The 24657-nt window shown below is 53.1% G+C and overlaps 1 protein-coding gene across 1 annotated transcript in view; it reads right to left on the bottom strand.

The window, feature by feature from the left end:
- ALK (ALK receptor tyrosine kinase) overlaps positions 1-24657 on the bottom strand; it is a 685531-nt gene that overhangs the window by 16545 nt on the left and 644329 nt on the right. The window contains exons 14-25 of the mRNA XM_027621933.2: positions 22143-22274; positions 21249-21393; positions 18677-18859; positions 17338-17436; positions 16687-16839; positions 15614-15718; positions 13602-13788; positions 12791-12881; positions 12614-12678; positions 10981-11110; positions 4365-4462; positions 900-992 (exon numbers count right to left, since the gene is read on the bottom strand). Of these exons, the coding sequence (XP_027477734.1) occupies positions 900-992; positions 4365-4462; positions 10981-11110; positions 12614-12678; positions 12791-12881; positions 13602-13788; positions 15614-15718; positions 16687-16839; positions 17338-17436; positions 18677-18859; positions 21249-21393; positions 22143-22274 (1481 nt within the window). The remainder of the gene's footprint in view (positions 1-899; positions 993-4364; positions 4463-10980; positions 11111-12613; positions 12679-12790; positions 12882-13601; positions 13789-15613; positions 15719-16686; positions 16840-17337; positions 17437-18676; positions 18860-21248; positions 21394-22142; positions 22275-24657) is intronic.

The following is a 24657-nucleotide window of genomic DNA, read 5'->3' on the forward strand; positions in this document are numbered from 1 at the left end:
AGGGAGGGGGAGGGGAGCTGAGACCCTGAGAGGTTAAGAGAAGGGAGAGCAGAGCACCTGATCCTCCCTGTGCTGCTACCCTGCAGGAACGGGGTGCCCTCAGCATTCCCTCCCATGTCGATCCCTACTAGTTCTATGGGGGCCTTCAGGGCTCCCCCATACACTCAAAGAGTGAAAGCTCTCTGTGACCATCACTCCTCACTCCTTCCCTGGATTAGGGGTGGGAGGTGCGTAATTAGTGACCATGCAAAGGAGTGACTTGCTCAGCTCACGCAGCACGTCATGGTTGTAAATAGTCAGCTGAAAGTGAAATGAGGGGTTGGGAAGAGAAGAGTAAGGTAAAGTACAGTAGGAGGGTTTTCTTTTTAATTAGAAAAATTATTTTATTTTTTAATGTACCCCTGAGACTATGACAGGGGTAAAGAGATGAAGCTGAGCTATGGGCTCTGAACCACCCTCCCGTGGCTCCTGGTGTAGGTAGAAAAGACTGGGGAGCCGGCCCATAATGTTGTCAGTTCTGGGGTGCTCCTGTCTGGGGTGATGGAAGCCAAGTCCCATTTAGAATTCCTGAGTATTGAGGAGTAAAAGTTTACTGAGAATTTTTTCCCTATTAAGTATCCAGGTTACTCTGTGTCTGAGAACATTCTGGGATTAGAGAGTTGGAACCAGAAAGACGATCTCCTTAAGAACATGGTGTCAGTGACAGCAGTCAGTGTGATCCTAGAATTAGACCACCAGGCATGCGCACTAACTAAGCTGTTGTATGTCCCGGAAAGGGCCTTAAGGAAATGTTAGGCGGCCAGTGGACAGGGTGCCATAGAGGACTTAGGGCACAGGCAGCCACGTCCCAGTCTCTTGAGGGGATGGGGCTTTGTTGGGTGACAGCCGTCTTTGCTCACCTGTAGATGTCTCGGGCCATTCCAAAGTCTCCAATCTTGGCCACTCTGCCAGGGCCCGGACAGGTCAAGAGGCAGTTTCTGGCAGCAATGTCCCTGGAAGAAAAAAAGGAAAGCGAAAATGCATTTCCTAATTTTATTTCTGGGAAGATACACAGGTAATATTCATCACAAGGATTTTCACCTCCAATTAAAGTTCAAATAGTTCCCTCCTTTGCCCTCGATTTCCTTTACTATGTTATACTCCAGTATGGGAAAGATAGCTCGACCCATTCCAGCCCTCAGAACTAACAGGTGAGTGGAAACGGATTAGGGCAGATGATTGAAAATGTTTAATGGGATGGCAATAATGAAAGTAATGATAATAGGAACTAGAATTTATTGGCCTTTTACTCTGCACTAAGCATTGTTCTAAATGTTTCATGGTAATTATCACAACAACCCTAGAAGATACAGGGCTCTATTCTCATTCTATTAAAAAACTTAAGCTAAAAGAAGATCGTATAGGGACATAAGAAATGCCATTTGGCCTTAGCTTATTTTTTTGTACAGATTGCTGTTGGTTTCTGCCAGTTGCCTGGGGCTTGTTCTGGGAGAGCATGACTTGCATGATACCAAGTTCAAGCAGGTCAAAGTATTCCCCAATAATTCTAGTTTTCTTTTTAAATAAGCTACTATTGTTCTTACATTTATGATTTTCACTAATGCTTTTGCTAAGCTGTATGCATCACAGCTCTGGGGCTGAGGAATCATTTCAAGTCGTAAAGTTATCGTGTTTTCTTTGCCGTTGTACTCCAGATGGCCTATTTTCCTGTAGCACGCCTGGAAGGCATGATCAAAGCTCTGTAAGACTCATCCACTCATCAACTGCTTACCCATTCTTGACATGCATGTGGGAATGAAGGATGCATCCAAAGAAAGTCTGGAATGGGTCTCTAATAAAATTGAAGTCCTGGGCAGAAAAAAAAGTCTTTCTTAGGGAGTACAAGTGGCATTTTCCTGTTTTCAACCAGTTTCCCAAAGGTCCTGATCTTTGGTGAAGAAATAAGGACATGGATAACATGTGAAATAAACAGGATCTAGACTGAGGGTCACTAAGATACCAGAACAGGGGGGCAGAGTGGGAGATGGATGTTGTCAATGCCACTGACCTGATACAGAGGGTTTCAGTTGAATTTTGAGGAGCAGTGGTACATAAAATACCCTAATAAAACTATGAAAGCATAACATATATGACATCAAAAAGAAGAAAAATAATAGGATATATAGCCATTGCTTCTCAAGAGAAATATACTGAAGCAGCAAACAATATTTATATCTCCAGGAAGGTCTTTATGCTGATGCGCATGAAATTGTTGCTTAAAACAGTGATCTTGAATTTAATGGTAAGAAAGTGAATGTGATATCAGAGAACACACCAAGAAGTGGTAGAATGACCCATAATTCTTGAAATGGCAATAAACCATGTCCAAAGGAAACAGATTTAATAGAAAAACAGGAGCCTGTGGATCTGGGAAAGGAGTTCCGCTCTGAATTCAGGAGGTGTGCACGCATGGGAGACTGGGAATCTTGAGGCGGATGTCCGTGCAGGAGAGGGCATTAGAGGTCACACTGCTGTGGGGGTGTGTGCCACAGAGCTCATGGACAGTGAGGAGGTGGGAAGGATGCTTTCCTAATGCTGGTTACCCCAAAAGAAAAGCTTTGATTGGGATGGACAGTTTCTGTTAGATGTTGCCTTTTGCTTATAAAGCAGACCCTCTGATACATTACTGATTTGATCTCCGACAATTTCATTTCTCAAAAAAGATAAAAGTAGCAACAAACAATTACTCTGGGACATAATTCTGACCTTCAGTAACTATTTACAGATGTGGAAGTGATAAGAATCTCGAGAGAATGTGATCCTGTTCTCTCGTTATCTACAATAACAGAGCACTGGATATAGTCAAAGGTCTCATGGCTCCAGGAAAGCAGATTTTAAACAACGACAGAGGAAAGAAGAATGTGACCCCTCAGCTGGAGAGTCTGGACGGTTGGGGACGAACATGGGGCTCGGATGAGAAAGCAGAAATGATCTCGTTGAGAAGGGAAGGCAGGTGGCCAGAGTCACCAAGGTGGCTGCCCAGCTCGCTCTCCAGTGAGTCCAGACTTAGAGGACACAGGCAACGGGTGGAAAGGTGGCTCTAGCCAAGAATGAACTCCAAGAAGAGCACGACCTTGCCCTATCTGAGCAGCCATAAAGCCCAGAACTGAGATTTATGGTACGTTCTGGCCACAACAGAGAGGGCAAGAACAGTGGCAGGGCTGCCCTGTGCTTTGATGCAGAGGGCGTAGCTTTGGAGGAGAACATGAAGGACTGGTCCCAGCTCCCTTTTCACTCCTGTTATTTCTATTACGCACAAGACCTACAAGTGGGACAGCATTAGAATCAAGAGGACGATCTGAAGACCAAAGAGATGGAGCGACAGTGAAAGGGTATGCCGGTGTGAACGTTTATTGCCTTGTTTTAGGAATGAATTTAGGGGCCCAGGCGGTGCCTTTCTTGATCTTTAATTTCTCCATTTTTATTAGGGCAGGAAGCATAGCTTGCTATCTGCTTACATGCTTTTCCATCTCTGAACTCACAGCTTCTCTCATTTCCTGCTTTGTACTTACATATTCTAATTATTACAAACATGTCTTATGCTCTTTGAAGACATTCGTTAAAAAGTGATTGTTCATTCACCAGGCTGGTATTTACCAACTGAGAAGCATATCATTAGGAAGAGCTTTGCAAACAGCCTAACAATCTATTTGACTTTTCAATTTCAGAATCAAGGTGTCAGCTGAGAAAGTCGTCAACATCCACATGGAAAGAAATATGTATAATCTATCATGTCTATAGCATTACATGTGGATTTGATGTCCCAATCAAATACCATTTAAACATAAGGGTCCTATAGAGTAGAGGAGATGAAGTATGGAAGCAAAGAAAATGATCTATTATGCTTCATTTCAGAGTATTTTAGAAAAAAATTAATGTATCCAACAGACATTAATCGTGCCCCACGAAATACCAGGGATACGAAGATGAATAAAACAGGTCCTTGCCTTAGAGTTACCCATAGTCAAATATGTGAAAATAGGAACTCCTCTAACTTCCCTTAAGGAACTCGGTTTTCTAGATGGGAAAAATGTTAAAGTGATAGTGGACTGCAAGGTACCGGCAGGAGTCCCTGCGGAAGGTCAAGAACAGCTCGGCTAGATCTCTGGCACTGGGAAGGAGATTTTATGATACCCATTTTACATATGGGGTAAATGAAGCCCTGATAGAATAAGTAATTATCTTAAAGACAAGTGAAGCCGAGTCATCCAAACAAGTCTGGAGAGAGACCTACCATTGTACTCTGAAGGGGGGCACCTGGGTGCTTGAGACATGCAGGGAAGCACACAGAAGGCAGAGGGGAGAGCAAGGTCGCTTTGACTCACCGGTGGATGAAGTGATTTTCCTCCAAATACTGACAGCCACAGGCGATGTCCCGAGCCACGTGCAGAAGGTCCAGCATGGCCAGGGAAGAGGGCTGGTTCTGTGGGGAGACAGAAGCGGTCCGCTGACGAGAAGCTCATGGGCAGAGAAGATCTGAAACGCGGCCTTTAAGAGCCGGCAAGGAGCGAACACGGACTCGCTGTCCAGCTGGGTCTCAGCCCCGGCCCACTTCAGGAATCACGAGGCAGCTTTCAACACATACGTCCGGGCCTCAACCCAGACCAACGAGCCCGCCTCTCTTGGGGAGCGTTAGTGTTTTCAGGTTCCCTGTGCACCGCCCCCCCGCCCCGGGTCCGTGCAACATGCAGCCAGAGCCGAGAGCCCCCAAACTACAGCAACCCAGGATGGGGCAGGTCTATTCTGCACATTCTTCCACCTCAAACTTCACAAACACTCAAACCTCCCAAACTTATAAACAAACCTGCAAAGAAATCAAAGGAGATAGGTTTTTAAAATGTTCTGTTTAAATGTTTAAAAATATTTAAAGAAATCATCTTCTTCAAGAAGATCTAGACCTAAAGTGGACTGAAAAAGAAAAGTTCTCAGGAAATGCTGGGCTGGTGAAGAGCTATGTCAAGCATTCTTCTGTGAAGTCTCTTGTGCAAAAGGAGAAGTCACCCCATCCCCGGGGGTGCAGCTCATCTCAGCTTCCTCGAAAGCCTTGCCGGGCACCTGGCAGGCTTTTCCGAAGGCTACATTCCATCTTGGTGTCTCTCTTAATTCCTAAATCCTCGAAGTCTGCAGTAGCCTGTTATCACTGTGTCACATTCACTTTGCTGTTGTGTTTCTTTGACCATATCCCCAAGTAAACTGCGAGGTCCCTGAGTGGGGATTTCAGTGTCCAATTCCGCAGTACACAGCATGATGCTCGGCACACGGCAGCAGTTCGGTGAATACTGGGGCGGGGTGGGGGGTTGGTTGATGACAGCTAAACTTTGATTTGCCCAGATGCCGGCTGGGAGTTTTCTCTGCCCCAGATCAAGGCCTCCTCAGGACTCCCTGGAGCAATAGTATGGATCTAGGGGAGGCAGAGAGGAGTCGAGCTGCTCTAGGGCATGCTTCAATTCTGGGGGAGACGACTTGGGGAAGGATATACCCTCTGCCCACGAGACCTCAGGCAGTGCCTTATACGCAACAGAGCAAGTCCAGGCACATGACCTCCTTTGATGCAACATCCTGTGTGGTTGTAGGGAAGAGACGGTATCTCCATGTTAAAGAGAAGGCTGAGGGCTCAGAGAGGCTAAGTAACTCACTACAGGTCACACAGCCAATAGCCGGGAGCCGAAACCGCCCTGAGCTGGGCTTTAAGGACCTGGGTTGGGGGAGGCAGGATTCTAGGAGTTAAAACTGGGCTGCTCAGGATAACATGTCCAAGAAGGGATGGAGAATTCATGGACACAGTGCATAGTACCCAACTGAATCAGAATACAGCACACAAATGCAGTGAGCAACATAGTTCAGTGGCCAGTTGAACTGACCCGGGCTTCATCCCTGCTTGTCCTTTACTCACTGTGTGGCCTGGGACGAATTACTTTGCCTCTCTCCAAGTCAGTGTCCTCGTCTGAGAAAGAGGCATATTACTATCACCCTCGCTAGATTGTTACAAGGACCACAGCAAGAGTCACAGAGTGAATCCTTCATGAAAGGATCTGGAGTTATGGTGGGGCTACTACATGGAGGACCACAGTGGTCTCAGGAAATGGTCCCTGTTTGGGCTTCTCTAAGGGCCTGATTAGGGTCAGAGCCTCTGGGCACTGTGAGAGAGTACCCATCTCCTGGGGGTGGGGGGGAAGTAATATATTTCCGAGGGAAATACTAATCTTTTTTGCTATAGTATTAGAAATATCTTCTCCCTCTCCAGGAAAATGCTCTATTCCTATAAAAGAGGACCGGTCATCGCTTCCCCTGAGTCTCTTTGTGTCTTAGCCCCCATCACTCAGGCTGCAAGGACCACTGATGTCTTAAAAGCCTGGCATCTGGCAGGGACTAAATCTTCCCAGGCATTAACCCATGGGCCAGGTTTATCTGAGCTCCCTGTCTTCTGCTGCTCAGAGCAAATTAACTGCTCCGCTAATCAGTTTGCACAGAAGCGGACAGTTGGCAAGCTGTGTGTGTGTGTGTGTGTGTGTGTGTGTGTGTGTGTGTGTGTGTGTGTGTGTGTGTGTGTGTGTGTGAGTATGTGTCTGGGGGGAGAATTGGGGAAGGTTTAGATGTTGTGTCAAACTGATAATCAAACTAGCAATGCAGAGCATAGCTAGTGTGTCCAATGGCATTTGTATTGATCCAGGCAAAGAAGGAGTTGGAATCAGGGTTTTTTTGTTTGTTTGTTTGTTTGTTTTTCCCCCACCGATTCACCACTGAGTGTGGCACTGTTTGGCAACCATACATTCTTTGGCAGCCATTGTCATGGACATATATCTTGTCCAGTACTCAGAGAGGATTTTGTTCAGTATTTCCCAAAGCGGGCTTGTGGGATGGAATTTGATCAAATAGGCATGGGAATTCCTGGGTCCAAACGGTTTCTTGAGCACAGGAATTATCAGTCTTGGCTATACACTGATGTCCATAGCTAATCAATAAGACAGCAGTCTGCATGGCTCTGAGATGTGTCTGACCATGGAATTCTTTCGAGCCTGCGTGTGAGTGTGCTCCTCAGGGCACTGGTGTTCCCCTCAGGGACACTGTTTAGACCAATATCCTACTTTTGCAAGTCAGGAAACAGGCGCAGTGAAGGAGAATGATTTCTTTGGTTACAGCTTCTGAGGGGCTCTTCCCAAAGGGTAACGTATATACTAATAAAATGCAGAGCAATATTGGTATCTATTCCTTCCTGAAGTAGCTTCTCCTGGGCCGTTTAGAGGTGAAGAATCAGAGGAGATGGGGTAGGAACTGCTTCACCAGTGAAAAACAGAATAGGGATATATTTTAAAGATTTACTTATTTTAGAGAGAGAGCAAGCGAGCAGGGGGAGGGGCAGAGGGAGAGGGAGAGAGAGAATCTCAAGCAGACTCCCCACTGAGCGTGGAGCCTGCCACGGGGGTCGATCTCAGGACCCTGAGATCCTGACCTGAGCCAAAAACCAAGAGTCGGATGGTTAACTGATTGAGCCATCCGGGCGCCCCCAGGGTAGGGGTATATTTTAAATTGATGCATAGAAGGGCACGAGAGAAAGGTGAAAGGAAGAAGCAGGTGCAGATGGGGAATGTGAGGTACAAAAAGCAGCAGAAAGCCCTTGTCAAAAACGATGAGAAGTCACTGCTGCTGGGGCCTCGTATTTCCTGGCTGCTGATGTGGCTGACTTTTCACCAGAACCAAATGCCCCTTCGTGAATTTTGGAGCCAGCATTGGTCTGGCAACCTCAGAGCCAAAGATTTACACTTGGGCATTAGCCCAAAGCAAAGGTTCTCGTCTGGACACTGTGATCCCTGGGATACAGGAACCTCCCGTGTCCTGAGCATCTGCTCAGAGCCGCTACCCACAGGCATTGCCGTGTTCCAAATAGGTACAGACACTGTTGTGGTTAACGACGGCCACCTTTAATTGACAGGTTACTGACCCCTTAATGGCTTCTGTCATTATTGATTGAATCAACGGATACCAAAGATGGCTATTAGCCTGTATCAGGCTTATCTTAAACCCTCAATAAATATTTGTTGAATAAGGATTGGGTCTGTAAAATTACTTTGACATTAATCTTTCCTTCTTGAGAAGGTGGGGTCCTGGGACCAAATGAGGTTTTCATGAATTTTGTTTCCATGACAGCCTGGGTTGGCCAGGGCATCCATTCTGTCCCACCGCGTCTGCACATACCTGTTCTGTCACTTCATGTCAGCACACCTGTTATCTGAAGCCAGAGCCTCTTAGACCGTCTCTGAGGTCCTTCGATCCTGATAGTCTATGGAGCTGCTGGACCCCAGGGACGGCAGGAAGAGAGGACTAAGACCGTGCCTGATTCCGAATGCCCAGCCAAGCGCCTGCATACAGCAGGTGTCAGGTAAGCCCTGAGAGTCTCAGGGGGTTCAAACAAATGAACCGGGTGGAACTCAGGCCTTGGAATCCAGTGTCACACCTCTACCTGCCGTCTTTCGGTGTGTGTATTTCTCCAGCTGCGATGCTCATTGGCCAGTCCCTCCGGCCTTCATCCCGTGCAGGTTACTTGGATAGCCCCCTCTGCCCACGACAGTGCATGTTCCTTTCTCACAGTCAGCCCGATCCTCACCCAGCTAAACTGGATTTTGTGGCTCTGAGAATCCGTGCCCAACGCCCGGCAAATCTCCCAACCCCCAAGGAAGTTGCAGCCACAAACTCATGTTCGAGGGCTCACTCTGGAGAGCTATAATCCAAGACTTAAAATCACCTCTCGTGGGTGGGCGTCTCAGGAAGGACCGGCTCACTTGGGATGCGTGGGTGTGTATGAAGGTGAGGAGCAGGGTGATTGGGATGCTACCAGGACGTGGGGGCTTGGCTGGCAGGGAGAGCCACGCAGAGGAAGAGTGGGGTCAAGGGTTAGAAGAGTGGATTTGGTGAGTGGGATCCTGACCCTCAGAAGCGGCCCTCCCAAGGAGAGTCGACCAGCTTCTGGCTGTGGGCATCCCCTGGGCGGTGCCTGCAGTTAGAGGTCGCAACTTGGCATCAGGCTCCTTAGGGTGGTGCAGGGGGTAGGAGGTGGCATGAGGTGTGAACGGTCTGCCTTTCCTTGCTGGTACTTTGCTCTTTGGGACAATACACAAATCATCTTTATCATCACAAGGCAGACACGCTTTGCAAGAGAGAGGGAAGAGGCATGTTACCATCACCCTCGCTAGATTGTTACACTCTTTGCTTGCAAGAGAGAGGGAAGATCCCCGCCCCCCATGTCCTCGGGTTTGCCAAGTGAGAGGGTCCCAGGCCCCCTGTACAAGCAAGTCTGTCCTTTGTGTGCACAATACTTTCTTCTCAAGCCTCAGGAGCATCCAGGAGGAAAACCAGAGCCAGGTCTCCTTCCAAAGTGTGATGCTATGTGTCCTTATTTGACCCCTGCCAGAAGCACTGCTGAGAATCTCAGGGCACAAGAGCTGAAGGCTCTGCCTTGCCGAGTGGTGGTGGGAAAGCCTTTGAGGCTGGTGTCCATACCCTGCAGGGACGTCTGGCCGTATGGGCTCTCAAGGACCCAACCTCATCTTGGCATTCCATGGCTTCCCAAAGAGGATCATTTGGATAAACAGCATGGTACGTTGGAGCGAGCCCTGAATCAGGAGTCCCACGTTCTAAGGTCTAGTCTCAGGTCTTTCACTTCCTGTGTGGCCTCAGCAAGTCACCTAACCTCTCTTGAGTCACAATGTTCTTAGCTGGAAAATTAAGGTGAGATCTACGCTGTCTACTCTACAGGGTGGCTTTCAGAAATGTGGCAACCACGAGGAAGATGAAGATAATGCTGATGAGGGTTATTATGAGATGGGGTTGGTCCTTCACCCCCCTCTCTCCTCATCCTCCTGTCAGCTGTGCTCAGGTGTGCACACACTCAACTTCGCCGGGAGTTAGACCGGATTCTTCTCAGATGCTGAGATAGATCACCCAGAGGCTTGTAGGAAGAGTATGGAGGCTCCCTGGCCTAAGGTATCCTAACTTCAGTCTGACTGACGGTGGGGATTAGAGCAGGTGTGCCCTTTCAACGTTTCTGCCTCCAGTCTGAGTCCGTGAGAGCACCGCGTTCAGTTCTGGGCTTTCTGGCTCAAGGTGGCTGTCCTCTTGTTCTGCTGCCCCGGGGGTGGGGAGGGTACAAATCTTCCCTGTGGTCTTCATGGTCCAGCAGCAACTTGAGGAAGCTGGGTCCTAGCTCGGGGGTCTGCTCTGCTCCAGTTCCTGATGCTCAAGGCTTCCTGAAGACCCCGGCAGGGACAGGAGTTGGCAGCTGGACTTGGGGTAGGCCCCATGGGCTACGTCTTAGAATTCAGAACCATCTCTGAGATGTTCTAGTCCAGCCCTTGGATTTCACACTGCCGATCCTGAGGTTAGGGGGTTCACAGTCCTAAGCCACATGGGTTGTCTAATGGCCCACCAGGATGGGGGGGTGGCATTCCTGGGTCTACCTAGGTTTCTTCACTCCCCCAAACTCCAGCCCCTTAATCATGACACACATGCAGAACCTTCATAAATATTTCAGTATTTTATTTTGACAGTAAATCTACAAGCTCAGGATGTCCCCACTTAAGAGATGGGGGTAGTGGGGTTCAGAATGAGTAGATGTAGAATGCCCTGCCCCAAGTCGGTTGAGTGAATGACATGGCCGACATGAGAGTCCCCCTCTGTGCTTGTCCCTAATTCTTGGAATCAGCAGGCCACAAAAATGGATTCAGGCTGGAGGACCCATTGCACAAGCCTGGCTCACGCTCCCCAGGGTGGGTTCAGCCGGCATCCACCTTCTGTCCAATCTCTCCTGGTCATTCCCCCAGACCCAAGCCCCAGGGCTGACTACCCTCCCACTGGGGATGTTGCTCCTCAGGCTGCCCCCTCTTGCCCCTCCCACCCTCTGCTCCATTCCCTGGCACAACCACTAGGGCAAGAGTGGGTCTCACTCACCGGGCGAGGGCGGGTCTCCCGGAGGAAGGACTTGAGGTCTCCACCTGCCATGAGCTCCAGCAGGATAAATCGGGGCAGGGCTTGTAGACTCACCCCAATACAGCGCACGATGTTCTGGTGGTTGAATTTGCTGCAGAGCAGAGGGGGAGTAACCAAATTTAACTGAGCTGAGTCTGGGAAAAATCTTAAGTAGGAAAAGCAGGAGACAAAGTTATGTTTTCAGCAGCTGCATTATGTAAATGCATTCGGTAAATGTGGGTAGCCGGGGTCCCACGCAGAGCCTAGGATGGGGAGAATCTCACTGCTGAGCAGGTGGAAGAAGCGGAGGGCAGGCTGGGCAGGAGCTCCGTCGGCAGGAGAGTATTTGCCTGGAGACAGAAGGACGCTACACAGGTACTTGGTGAGGAAGTGGGGTCAGAGTGGGGGCGGGGCAAGAGAGCGGCCAGGGTCTTGTCCATTGGTGCACGGACCGCTGGCTAGGACTCATGTGTGAGTTCTTTGAGGAAGCTGTCAGGCAGAGAAGCTGAAGGAATTGCTTCCTCCAGGGACCGCGTGAGCCCTGCCAGGTGACCGTGTGTGAACGAGAGTGAGGAAGAGGGCCCTGGGTGCACCCCCATGGGTGCTCATGGGGAGAGACTGAGTCTGGCCACTAGGCCCTAAGATTTGGGTTTTCTTGCTAATGGGATCCTGTCAGGACACCTGGGGCGTGGGGCCAGTGTACTCCGTGTGGGCACACTCGTGCAGAGCTGAAGGACTACACTGCTCTTCACGGAAATACAGTAGTGATGAGAGATCAGCAACAGTGAGAAGGGATGATTTGGGTCTCCTTCCACATCATCTTATACTTCCCAAATTTTAGTCAATAATCATGTATCACCTGTCTAATCGGAAAATACGTTACCCTTAGAGCTAGGGGCTGAGCCTGCTGGGCATCCCTCCTGTGGCCCCAGACCCCATGGGCACCTCACATCCTGTCCTGGCCTTATTCCCGTGCCGCTTCCACGCGGGGGGGGGGGGCGGGGACCCCAGGCCACCCCACTGTGTCTGGATGTTTGAGGCTCTCCAGCCTCGAGCGGGAGACCACAAGCGTGGTGAGATCTTAAGGTTAAACACCTGTGTCCTCTTGAAGGCGATCTGCTGTCAGAGCACATGCCCTCAGGGGCCCTGGGCACTAAGATTTCAAGTTAGGGGCCCCAGAAGCACACATGGAAGGGTGCAAGCCAGCTGGTGTGGGACAGGGTGCGGTGGCCTCCAGCACGTTAGGGGCATACTTCCTTACACAAGATCTGAGAGCTGGGATTGGTGAGGGGCCTTGTGGAAGAGTTAGCGGGGGTGAAAGTATATCGTCCACTGTCAACAACTAGCATGCTCTATTAAGAGAAGGGGGGAGCCCCACTGGACGACACAGGGGTGCTCGTTGAAGGCAGAGTGATATCCGTCGGATTATTAGGCCACAGAAATTTTTTTTCTTGGACAACCACCTGGGGCTATTTCACCCTGGTAAGATGTGTTAAGAATTTTAGGGAGTCTCCCAGTGGAGAGGAAGGGGACGCTGGAGGATGACACCGTGTCCCTTGGAGACTGACAGGAACGTCTAACAGGGGTGGGGGTGTCTCTCTGTGGCTTTATTTACCTGATAATCAGGGCTTCCATGAGGAAATCCAGTTCGTCCTGTTCAGAACACACTTCAGGCAGCGTCTGGGCACAGAAGGGGAGGGTGGGAAAGGAGAAGGCTGTGAGCCGCAGCCAAGAGCTGAGGCCCACACAGACTGCCGGCCAAGGTCAGGCCCGCGATGGAGCTGCCTCTTACCTTTACGGCCACTTGCAGGGGGCTCGGGTCGCTGGGCACTCCGGACACCTGACCTTCATACACCTCCCCAAACGCACCGTGGCCCAGTCCCCTGTGCGCAGGAAAAGGCAAGGTGAGGCAGAGGGGGGCGGGCCATGAGAAAGAGACATACAAGAGGCGGGGGTCACGTACGCACTCAAGAGTAACACCCCCCACCTGGCTTGGCTAGACCATCCCAGGCCGCCCCTGCGTTATCTGAAAACTGGCAAGAAAGGTTCCCACCGGGGATTCGGGACACTGGTTGAATGTTCATTCATTCAATGAAGACTAAGTCTTTGATATCCACCAGGGTCACAGAGGTGAAGAAGACACGGCCCTTCCCCAGGGAAAGGCTCCCACGCCCTGGGGAGGGACAGATCACTGGCAGACCCTCCTGTGGGGTGTGCTCAGTAAATGATGGAGGAAGGCATGGGGTGACCTGGAAGCTCAGAGGAGGGACACTTTGCTCCACCTGGAGAAGGAGGGGCCAGGAAGACTCGGGGAGGGAGCACTTGAGTGGCTTTTGAGGAATGCCCTGGCTCCCTCCCATGTTGTTCTCCTCTCGCTGTGCAAACCCCATGAATAGATGGGGTGTTAAAATAAACAACTATCTCCCCAAATGGCCCCAAACATTAAACGTTCTCCTCCCGGGAGGGTTGGAAATGCCTGAGAGGTGGCTTTGATGGCCTCTTGTGGCTAGAAGAATCCATGGTGCAGGGAAGACATCCAGCCCCCCTAGAACTCCTCCCCACTTGCCATCCCCCCTCCCCTAGTACAGCCGTGGAGCACTCACCGGATGAGGGTGATGTTTTTTCGAGGCACCTCCTTCAGGTCACTGATGGAGGAGGTCTTGCCAGCAAAGCAGTAGTTGGGGTTGTAGTCAGTCATGATGGTGGAAGTGCGGAGCTTGCTCAGCTTGTACTCAGGGCTCTGAAGCTCCATCTGCATGGCTTGCAGCTCCTGGTGCTTCCGGCGGTACACTACAGACAGATGAAGGTTAGCTGCAGTGTGGCCTGGACCAGGCAGCCTGGCCCGTGAAGCCCAGCACGGGCTGCCTCCTCCAGGAAGCCTTCCTGGATCTCCATCTCCTCCTCGGGGATCTAAACGTTTCCATCACACTTAGTAATACTAACAAAATGAAAGATCATTTAAAGGAGATGTACAGTTTAAGATCATGTCAATGGAAAAGATTTTATTGTCTCATACAGGGACAGAAGCCCATTAGCTGGGGTCCTCTGAGAAGCAGACCCAAGATTCACCGTGCAAGGATTTCATTAGGGGAAATGGCTGAGTGGTGGTGGGGAGGGGCCCGGGCAGGCTGGGAGGGCCGTCAGGCGGTGTTGAAAGTCTGAATCCCAGTGTGGGAGTGTGAGGAAAGGTTGAGTGAGGACCTGAGAGGGCCATGCAATCTAAACAAGTTTCAGCAAGACGGCTGAAAGTTCTGAAGCCAAAGTCAGCTCTCAGAGGGGTCCCCTGTCTCCCAGGGATGGACCCGCCTCAGAGTCTCTGCTCAGCCCTGTCACCGGTGCAGCTGGGTGTCCTGGTCACTTGGGCTTCCTACAGCTAGAAACTGCCACGGACTGAAAAGGTCTCTCAACTGGTGCCTGAGGACGTGCGTGCATTCTAATCCCGCCTTCATTACTAGCAACTGAGCAACACTGACCAGGTCATGTGACCTCTTTGGCCCTCAGCCTCCTTCTCTGTAAGCAGGGACAGTAACTCCTGCCTGTCCCCTAAGCACCCCCACTCCCTCTCCTTGGGGACGTCAGAATGAAATGAATTCACCAACGTAAAATGGTTTTGAAAAAGTCTCAAGAGCCCCACCGGTGGAAGGGACCATCATCACTGCTCTTACTCTCTATCTGTGAGAACATTCTGTAGGGCCAAGTCCACGGGAGGCAAGACGAAACTGTGATGCAGGGGATGGATTCTGTTTTGAAAGCCCCATCCCGCTAGTTATGGGCCAGGGCAAGTGAGTCAACAGCTGTGTTCTCAGGGCCCTCCTCTCTGAAATGGACCAACCATGCTCATAGGGTCAAGTGAGGATTCAGTGAACTAAAAGGTGTAAATCACCTGGCACATGGTAAGTGTGCAGCAAGTGTTAGCTCTCATCATCCTGTCTCTCAGAAGGATGGCATCATATAGGAATAATGCCTGTTGCCCTCCCCCTGGCCACCCGCAGGTTCCCTTACCACCCGCCCCCAGCTCCCCAGGGGGGCTGTTCTAAAAGTGCCGTCCATGCTAAGCCTTCCCTTCTGCCTTCCTTCATGTCCCTGCCCACCTGCCCTGCACATTTCCAGCAGGAAGAGCCTGGCTGGACCTCGCTGAGCCCTCCGAGACCTGCCTATCAGCTCACCTGGGCTCACAGGCCTAACAGAAACACTTAGAAACCAACTTCGCGTTGCCTGCCCCACATGGGGAAGGGCGGGGCTGGAGGTGTTCCCTGGGGAGTGAGCCCAGCCAGGTGTCCCCTGGAGCCCAGGTCTGATGGCAGCTGAAAGTGAACTCTGGGGGTGGGGCGAGCTTTGGCTACTGTGTCCTCCTCTGCAGAGTGCCTCCAGAAGGCTCTAAGGGGCATCGGGGTGTGGAATCAGCAGTTCCTCTAGGGAACCAAGGCGGTGCTGGGGGCTGGGGGAGGGGGCTTCGGTTTGAGGCTGGCCTGGGCTGCTGTAATCACCACGCACCCAGAGTGACACCTCTGCACCCACGGCAAAGCAGGAGATGCTGTTCTGTTCCACCAGATTGGCCTTCCTTGCCTCCCCCTGCCCCGCCTCCCTGGAAGCCCTGGGGCTCTGGCACACTCACCAATCATGATGCCTGAGAAAGCCAGGACCAGGGCGGCCACGAGGGCGGAGGTCACGACCGACAGGACCAGCGAGAGCGGCAGGTGGGGCTCTGGGGTGGGGGACACTGCAAGACAGATCCCCGCGGGGCACTGGTGACAACACTGATCACCCTCTGAGCTAGCTCCAAGACAGAAATACCCTCCCCCGCCCGGACGGACCCCACCCGCTCCTCCCCCACTCCGGAGGCCTTCTTTGTGGAGGGCCAGGGCAGGCAGGGGGCTCGTTCTGGCTTACAGCCTTCAGCAGTAGCTTTTGGGTGAGGGAACACGTGGCAGGGATAAATACCAAATCCTGGACATTGATCCCCAACATCAAGTGCACAATGACACGAGGAGGGTGGGAAGGTGAGCCAGCAGAGGCTAAGGAAGAGCTTCAGCGGCCTTGGGTGACCACAGGCTCAGTACGACCCAGGAACAGAGGGTGCCCGTCAGTGACCCTGGGAGGCTGAGTTACTGCCCGGGGCCCAGGTGCACACCGGCACAGCCCCCCCTGGGGCATCCTGCCGGGTCCTGGACACTACATCTCACAAGGACATTGTCACTGGAACGGCCGGAGATGCAGGACACAGGGTGGGGAGGAGACATGAAAGTGTCCCATGTGAACTGATGGAAACAAATGCGTTATTTCGTCTGGAGACTTGTAGGAGGAGGGAGACGGAGCTCGGGCTTCAAACCCCTGCAGCGCCTGAGAGGATCTGCAAGTCCAGCTTGCAAACTCTTGATGGGACAGCGCGCCTTGGGAGTGTGGAGGTCCCTGGCGCTGGGGTGTTCCAGTGCGGACAGGATGGCCCCTTGGTGGGGACGTGGGGCGGCACGCCCTGGCTTAGGGGTGGGGCAGGACACCTTAGGGCTCCTTTCACACACAGGTCCCTCTGCCCAGTCCTTAGAGCACCCGTGTTGGGGCGGAGAGATGGGGGTCAGAACGCTTACCGAACTGCATCTGAGGAGCCCCAGAATCGTGGACACCAGCTGCGGCCTCCGTGGGCTCACACTCTGGGCCCCTTCCCTGTCACCGCCCTCACCGCCCCCTCACCGATGCAGGAGATGCCATCCTCAGCCAGCACTGTCCCGTGGTCACAGAAGCAGATGACCTTGTGGCTCTCGGGGTCCATGTGGCACTCGTCTCCCTCACAGTGGCTGCAGTTTAGATAATGCTTAATATTCACTTCCCCGTGGCCCTCCATCACTGGCGACAAGAAGGGAGGATCAGCCTGGGGTTGAGGCAGCGAGGACCACCCTGCACCCCGTTCCCGGCCTCTGTGTGTGCTTTGTCTCTAGCTGGTCAGTGTGGGTTCTCTGGCTCCTGCCCCCACGTCCCCTGGCCCCTGAGGGACCGCAGTGGGGAGGGAAGTCCCCCACGCAGCTGAAGGAGCTCAGACAGGGGACACGTGGCTGCACTGCTGTGGGCGGATGGGCGGCTCCGAGTGCATGCCCCTCTGGCGGGCTGGCCCAGGCCACGGGACTATTGCTGCGGCATTTTCTAGGACGGGCCTGCCTGAAAGTCAGTCTTCTGCCTGCATGTCCGGATCAGACCACACCTCTTGACTTCCAGAAAACGTGCTGAGACGAGCAGCGGGAAGACTTGCCTGTGAGGGACCCGTAATGGTGCCTTCATATCTTGGCTCTGTGTCAGGGGCCCTGAGGTTTGGTCTGGGTGGGAGAACAGGCCTGGCAGAGGGGATACCTTTTAGAGCGGGGGTATACAGGATGCCCAGCGGACTGATGAAGGAAACCCCGTCCTCCCCGTCCATCTCGGGGTCATTGTCTGAGGCCGCGTTGCCGCCTGTGCCAAACCAGAGAAGAGTTTAACGCAGAGAGGCAGGGGGCCCATGTCTCAACACATCTGCGTATCAGCGGGGCATGCGGGGCCTCAGGGCGGTGAAGGGCCTCAGGGCGGGGCGGTGGGGAGGGAAGGGAGGCCTGGGGCACAGGGGCGGCACTTGGGGTGTGGCTCGGGAGATGCTGGGTATGGGGGCCACCTTCCCCCCCGGGCTGGGCTAGCTCCTGCTGGGGAGTCCCCACCACTGCACTGGGGCTGCTTGGAAGCAGTTCGTGTGAATAAGGATCAGAAGCGGTCTCGTGTCCTCAGGCTGGACTAGCCCCTTGGTGCCTCCTCCAGAACTGGCCGGGCCAGTAGCACTGAGGAGTTGCTCTCCAGTCCCATCGGGTCAGGGTGAGACATGGGGGGGTGGGCCCCTGTGCCTTTAGGCTCCTGTCCCTCCTTTCAGCTGGGCTGGGTTATCTTTGGGCTCCCCCCTCAGGCTCCTCCCCCCCACCCCCAGAGTTTGGAAAAGAAGAGCATCTGGTTAATACAAGCATCTTACACACAGCGGAAAGCAAAACACAGACAGAACATCACAGTGCGTGCATGCATCGTGTCCTAATCTGTGGGGATGGTGGAGCTGCCGTTTCCCAGCCTCCCAGCCTCCCAGCCTCCCAGCCTCCCAGCTTCAGAAGCCTCTTGGGCTCTGCTCTGAAGCTCGGAGGAGAGCTGGGGCCAGTGGTCGGCTGCTGGCTGACCGGCTGGGCTGGGGCTGCCCCTCGGCATGGAGGGGGCAAAAGTTCTGGAAGCTGGTGGGCTGGGGCAGGGAAGGGAGAGGGAGTCTGTGAGGCCAGAGGCCACAAACCAGGCCCTTAAGGAGCTGGCTTGGCAAAGACTCAGGCCAGGACGTCCAAAGGGAGGCACGGGCCTGGGGAGCGTGGCCTCTAAGGTTCTCGTGGCAGCGCGACGTTAGGGGCAGCTCAGAGAACAGTCTAGGAAATCGAAGCCCTTTATCATTGGCTTTGGGGGAGGCGGGCATCAAGAACACAAGAGCTCTTGAAGCCTTGAGGCAGGATGCTGGCTCGAGAGCCAATACCCTGCCTCTGGCCGGTCCTATGGGGCTGAGAGGAAAGCGTGCATGGTGACATCACAGTCCACACTTGGGGTGGGTGGGGGGAGGGCAGGCGAGGGCCAGGGAGAGGACAGGAGTGCCTAGGACTAAGAGGGAGGGAGTGACACCTTGAACACGAATCATCTTTACCTATATATCCTCCGCCTCCTCCACCTGAGGAGCACCCCCCTCCACCCCCTCCGAAACCCCCTCTTGTCTCCCACCCCCACTTCTTCATGGCCTGGGGGCAGGAATGTCCTCCGGTGGCGCCCTCCAGCAAAGATTTTCCAGACCAGAGCAAGGAAGTGTTATCATTCCAGCCACCTCCGCCACCTGCAGGAAGAGACAGAGAAAACCTCAAGCGAGAGGGTCCTGGCTAGGCTCGGTGCGTCCGCCGCGGGGACCCGGCACAGGAGGCAGGACGCCGTGTGTGCTCGTGCTCTGAGGGTGCTCACTCCGGCTCCAGCGCCCAGCCCAGGGGGGCCTGGGGGCTTCGGAATCCACAGCTGGAAAAACAGCACCGTGCCCTTGGCCCTAGTGAGACCGGCTTTGGCCTCAGCCATGCACAGCCAGTTGGGGCCATGCTTCAGACCCCTGCTTTCCATCAGGCCTTTGGATCAAAAGCTGGGGAGGGTGTTTGGTTAGGGGTGGGGACGTGGGGGGACGGGCAGCATGACAACTAAACTCATTCCTCTGCCTCTTCTCCATGCCCCAACTCCTGAAGTGCAGGGACTTTGTTTCATTAATGCTTCGCATCCCAACAAGGACTGGGACCTGCCAGTCCTTGGGCATCCAACTGTCAAAATCCTGCTGGGGTCACTGCAGTCGGGTTCCTCTGCAGGAATCCCAGACTAGGCCAGACAACCTGATGGGCTTTATTGTTTACTGGCTTTGAAACCCTGGGCCAGCACGTGCCCGTTCTGAGACTCAGTTTCCTCACCTATATCTTGGATATAGTAAGACTTGCCTCATTGGGTTGATGTTCAGACCGGAGGGGACAGTGGGCATGGCTGACGCTTCCTAAACCACGACAGGTAGGGACGGTTGGGCATCAGAAGTAGAACCCAAGTGTGAAGAGGTCTTCACACTCTGAAGCTTTGTCTTGCTTGACTGCTTCTAAAGAGCTGCTCCAAGGTCAGGTACAGGGAAGATGAGGGTGGGGAGGGGGTTGAGGGAAGGGGTGGGCAGGCCCCTGTGATGGCAGCCACTGGAGCTGTGCTTTCCGACGGGCCTGGGGCTGAGGTTGAATGCAACTTTATCTTAAGGCCACAGGCTAACCAGAATCAATCACTCATGCAGGCCCTTGAGATTCCAGGACCCTCTTTGTCTCCACCTATATTGTTTCCTATGACATTTCAACAGGGGGTCTACTCCAAAAGACCCCACAGTACTTCCGTTCCAGCAGGTGATGGATGGTGAGGACCTGGAGAAACAGTAGTGCATGGGTCTGCGGAACCACGAGGGTTAACTGGCCTGGGCCGGTTAAGGGCCTTCTGGAAGAATGTGTGGCAGAGGCTCTTCTGGGCCCTGAGGGGGCAGCAGAGGGACGTCTAGGTAAGGAGCTGCGGCTGGAGATCAGTACTGTGCTAAAGAGAAAGAGCCGGGTTTTAGGACCCGAGGCCAAGGTCAGGAACAAGCTTGGTCTAGAACAGGGACGATCAGAACTGAATTGAGGCCCCCAGGCAAATCAGCTTTGGAAGCTGCAGGCCTGTGGCGTCCGGCTTGGTTTTCAAGCGTCTGGCCTCCCTTCGGCCAGCCAGAGGGTGGCGTGTGGGCCTTTCAGGGCCGTTGATGTCTCATGGCAAAGAGAAGCCCCCTCAGCAAACTTAGGGACCTGAAGTGGGCCATGAGGGTGGTAAATAAATTAGGATGACCTGGCCCTGGCACCGTGTCTGCCACTCCACCCTGTGCCCAGCGCAGTCCCTGGCTGAGGGGGTTTCTGATCCCCCCACTCCGTCTTACAGCTTTTAAGCAAAGAAAACAACCTGCAGGGGTGCCAAGAATAGTGCTGGGTTGTCCTCACCGAGACCACAACCCCTATTTCTATGCTTCCTTCTCTTCTAGCCATCTCTCACTCGAAGGGAAAGTTTGAGTATTTGTTTAATTAACCTCGAATCTTAAATGCCTCCAAAGATCCTTGGTCTGATTGTGGAGAAAAGAAAATACAAAACTGAACTGCGTTTCCTCTTCGGACATGGCTGGCTTCAGAGGAATCCGAATTCACACCCCCTTCGTGTCTGTCTCCAGGTTCTGTGTGGCTGCCTCTGACTCTCGAGCATGGATTGCCAAACCATGGAGGTTCCTGAAAGAGCTTTTGCAGTGAGACGTGCGAGCTGGTAGCCCCGGGCCTGGAGGCACCAACCACAGGGCCTGGGAGGCCTGACTCTGCCCGCACTTCTTCCATCTGCTCACATCCTGCTGCATTTGAGGAAACCCAGGGAGGCTGGGCTGCCCGTCCCAAAGTGGCTGCCTGTCTCCTGTGCCCGGTGACCTCTGCAATTCAAACCCCATGTCTGCAGAGATGCCTCCACTTCCCCAAGCTGTGGCCCGCCCTTCCTCCCTCCCTCGATGTGGGTACCAGTATCCAGAGCTCCCAGCTTCTCAAGCACCAGCAACTGAGACACAGGTGTGTGATGGCGGCCGGCCGAGCCCGAGCTCATGCAGTCCTGGGGGCCTGTCCTGGGGGTCAGTTCCGGGGAAGCGCAGGCTTGCAGCGCCTTACCTGCGGCTCCGGAGTTGCCATTCAACCCCAGAACTGAGGAGTTATTCTCCAGTCTCTCTGGGTGGAACATGTCTGTCTTGGCCCCATAAGCCCTGCCGCCACCGCCGGCTGCAATGATCAGGGGCACTGGCACGCCATCCTTCATCTGCCGGGGAGACGATCAGAGATTGAGAAAGCGAGCAGGGCTCCCACTCTGGGGACCCCTGAGCCATTGCAGTGTTTACAGTGTCAGAGTGTTGGCTGGGCCGTGGGTGACATCCCGGTGGTCTGGGGGCTCTGACCTCATGTTCCAGCCACCCATCCGCCCTCACCCGCCCCCGGCTCCCATATCCGTCGGGGTCCAGTCAGAGAAGCAAAAGCACCAGGAGATCTAAATATATGAATACCAGGAGGCAGGGATGGATCTTTTCCTGAAGCTGCTCACACTAGGCTCAGAGGACTGGGTGCTGGTGCTTAGAAGCACGTCTCTCTCCTCCCCCTTTCCTCCCCACTCTCCGGGGTCTCTGGCTCTAACCTCCACAACTTCAAGATTAAGCCCTCAGCACCACTGTCCTGGTGGGAGGACCTAGCAGATGCCTTTGACTGCTTTTGAGCATGTCAGAAAAGGCCACCATGGGACAGGGGAGGGCACCGTGGGACCCTCTGGAACTCTGAGGCAGGGACGACAAGGCCTGCATGGGGCCATCGGGCTGGTATGTCAGCAAGAGAAGAACCTGCCTTTTCTGGGACAGACAGGGACCCCTACATCCGTCTGCGCCTCGCTTTGCTCCTCTTTAGATGGGGCTAAGGACACCTGAGGTGCTCCATTCCCAGGGCGGTCGTGAGGACCCGGCATGACGGATCCATGACTCGCGGAAGTCACCGCCCATGGCGAGCTCTGGCAGCTGGCCTTACCTTGAACACGTAGGTGGCTCCACCTCCTCCTCCACCCCCTCCTGCCCACTCATGCACGCTTCTGTTCACGCGGATTTCTTCTTCTATCACATTGTTCTCTCCAATGCAGACTTTCTGGATTAATCGGTTTGTCTGGAGAGACAAAAAGCACCTCAGGTTGGTGCCCAAGGTTCTCTACTTCCCAGCAGACAGACCTTCTGTGCTTCATGATAGGCTCTGACGACCTCTCAAATAGGTGACAGTTGAGTTGAAGAGATAGAGATAGATATATGACATATATCTGTAGATAAATCAATATCTATATTTATACACACACACACTCACACATAACTGTCCCTAGAGCATATTAGAGAAAGACCATAGGATAGCTTAGATAGAAAATGCCGGGAAGTTGGGGCACAACAAGGAACTTTGTTGCTGACTGGTGGTCAAGGAGGACTGCCTGTAGGAGGTGGTATTTAGTTCGACCTTGAAGCACAGGGAGCTTTTAAAACAGAAAATGGGGGAAAGTCAGAGCAACCCAGAGGAAGAGAGTAGCATGAGCCCAGAGAGAAGCAGGTGGGGGGGGGCTGGGGGATTTGGGGAAAAGTACAAGAGTCTCTTTGGTTCAGAAAAGTCCACTTTAGGACAGAGAGACAGTCCAGGAGGACCTGTTAGGATCCTCTGGACTCTGAAGAAGGGATGACAAAAGCCCTGGTTTGCGAGGTAGGGCTGGAGGGGGTGAGGGAATTCAACTGGACAGTCAGATAATGGCCAGAAGACTTGACTATAATCAGACTGCATTCTCTAGGCGGTGGTGAGCCATTGAAGGTTTTTTGAGAAGCTGCAGTTTTGAAGTATCATGGGAAGAGAACACAGCAGTGCGAGCCAGGCTCAGATTTATCCCCAGCCCATCTATGTGAAAATCATTTCTCCATTTTGGACATCTCTTCCCTCCCATCTAAGGTCTCACTTCTTGCCTCCAGGAATCCCCCAACACAGCCTGAAATGGAGCTGTGTCCATCATGGAGAACAGGGTGCGACCCCAGGAATCTGCAGACACCCCTGGGTGCCTGAGGAGAAGGTGCTCAACCTCTCTGACCTCCAGGTGTGGAATGGGCAGGCTGTATGTACTTAGGAGAGGTGTCTAGGATGGTGTCTCCTGTGTTAGGGACTGAATAAACAGCTGCTATTATTTCACATGGTCTCGGTGTGCCCCCAGGCATCTGGGAGTCCCTGGGGATGTGCAGGAAATCCCTGTGACCCAGAATCCGGGAATCCCTGAATAAAGGGGGAGGGCTTCAGGAAGAACCAGCCCGCTTGTCGGGCACAGCAGCTAAGAAGAACGCTCCAAATATCCACCCGAATTCGGAGGAAAATGGCTTTTCTTTCACTTATTAGAAAAAAAGGCCAATAAAACATCACATTTCCATTGACTGCTGCTGTGTAACCAGCCAGTGGACATGCCAATTCATCTTGAGCCACTCCTTATGCAAAAGCATTCAGGGGTGCAGGCAATGAGTACTAGAGAAATTTCCAGATAAATAGCCAAGATGCAATTTGTTTTAAGGCATTTTGGATTTAATGATGGAAATAATTTGATATTTCTTAGAGTGGATTTAGTGTGGGTGGGAAGGTTCTGAATTGCTATTGTACAGGGCTGACATTTCTCCTGTGTGTTTGTGCAGTGCTGTCCGGGTGGGGAGTGCGGGGGGGGGGCAGTGCTGGGAGGAAACCCTGCTAACTGCTGTGGGGTGGGCATGAGAAGCTGGGGGCATGCCCAGAGGGCTGAGCCCGGGGGCAGGGGACACAAATGTGAGCTGTCCACCAGGCAGAGCGGAGCACAAAATACAGGGTCCAATCTGGCTTCTTGACTGGCTGTGCTGGAGATTTGCTGAGCCATGTTGGGTGAGGCACCTCACTTCCCCGGACCTGCCTCCTCCTGTGTAAATCGAGGGGCTGTCCAGTCTGAACCAGTGGTACGAAGAATGTCCATCCCTTTAGACCCTGCTCTCCTCCTCCTCTCTGTCCAGCAGCAGTGGGGTCTCCACCCTTTGCGGATGCCCTCTTCCTGTGAACAGAATCTGCTGACGGCTGGGAATTGCAGGAGTGGGAAGGAGGGAGCAGGCGGGCTGGGGAATGGCCTTTCCTCTAACGAGAGCCCAGACTCACGCCCATCCCCCCGCTGCCCATCTGCATTGGCTACCAGAAGTCTCCACCTGGCTGTCTGCCAGGCCTCTCCTAACCGTGCCCCCAAACCTGCTCCTTCCACACCATTCCCAGCTCAGGTGACGGCAGCTCCCTCGTTCCCATGGTTCAAGTGCAATTCTTGGAGTCATCCTTGATCCTTTCTTTGTCTCAGTTCTTCATCTAGTTGGGCAGGAAATCCTTCTTGATTTTGCATTCCAAATATGCCCAGAATTCAGCCACTGTTGCCATCTTTATCCAAGCCACCATCATCTCTTGCCCAGACTAATGCAGTAACCACTGGATTCATTGTGCTGACTCTTCCCTTGGTCCCAAGCAGGCCATGACG

Source organism: Zalophus californianus, chromosome 8, assembly GCF_009762305.2.
Source record: "Zalophus californianus isolate mZalCal1 chromosome 8, mZalCal1.pri.v2, whole genome shotgun sequence".
NCBI lineage: Eukaryota > Metazoa > Chordata > Mammalia > Carnivora > Otariidae > Zalophus > Zalophus californianus.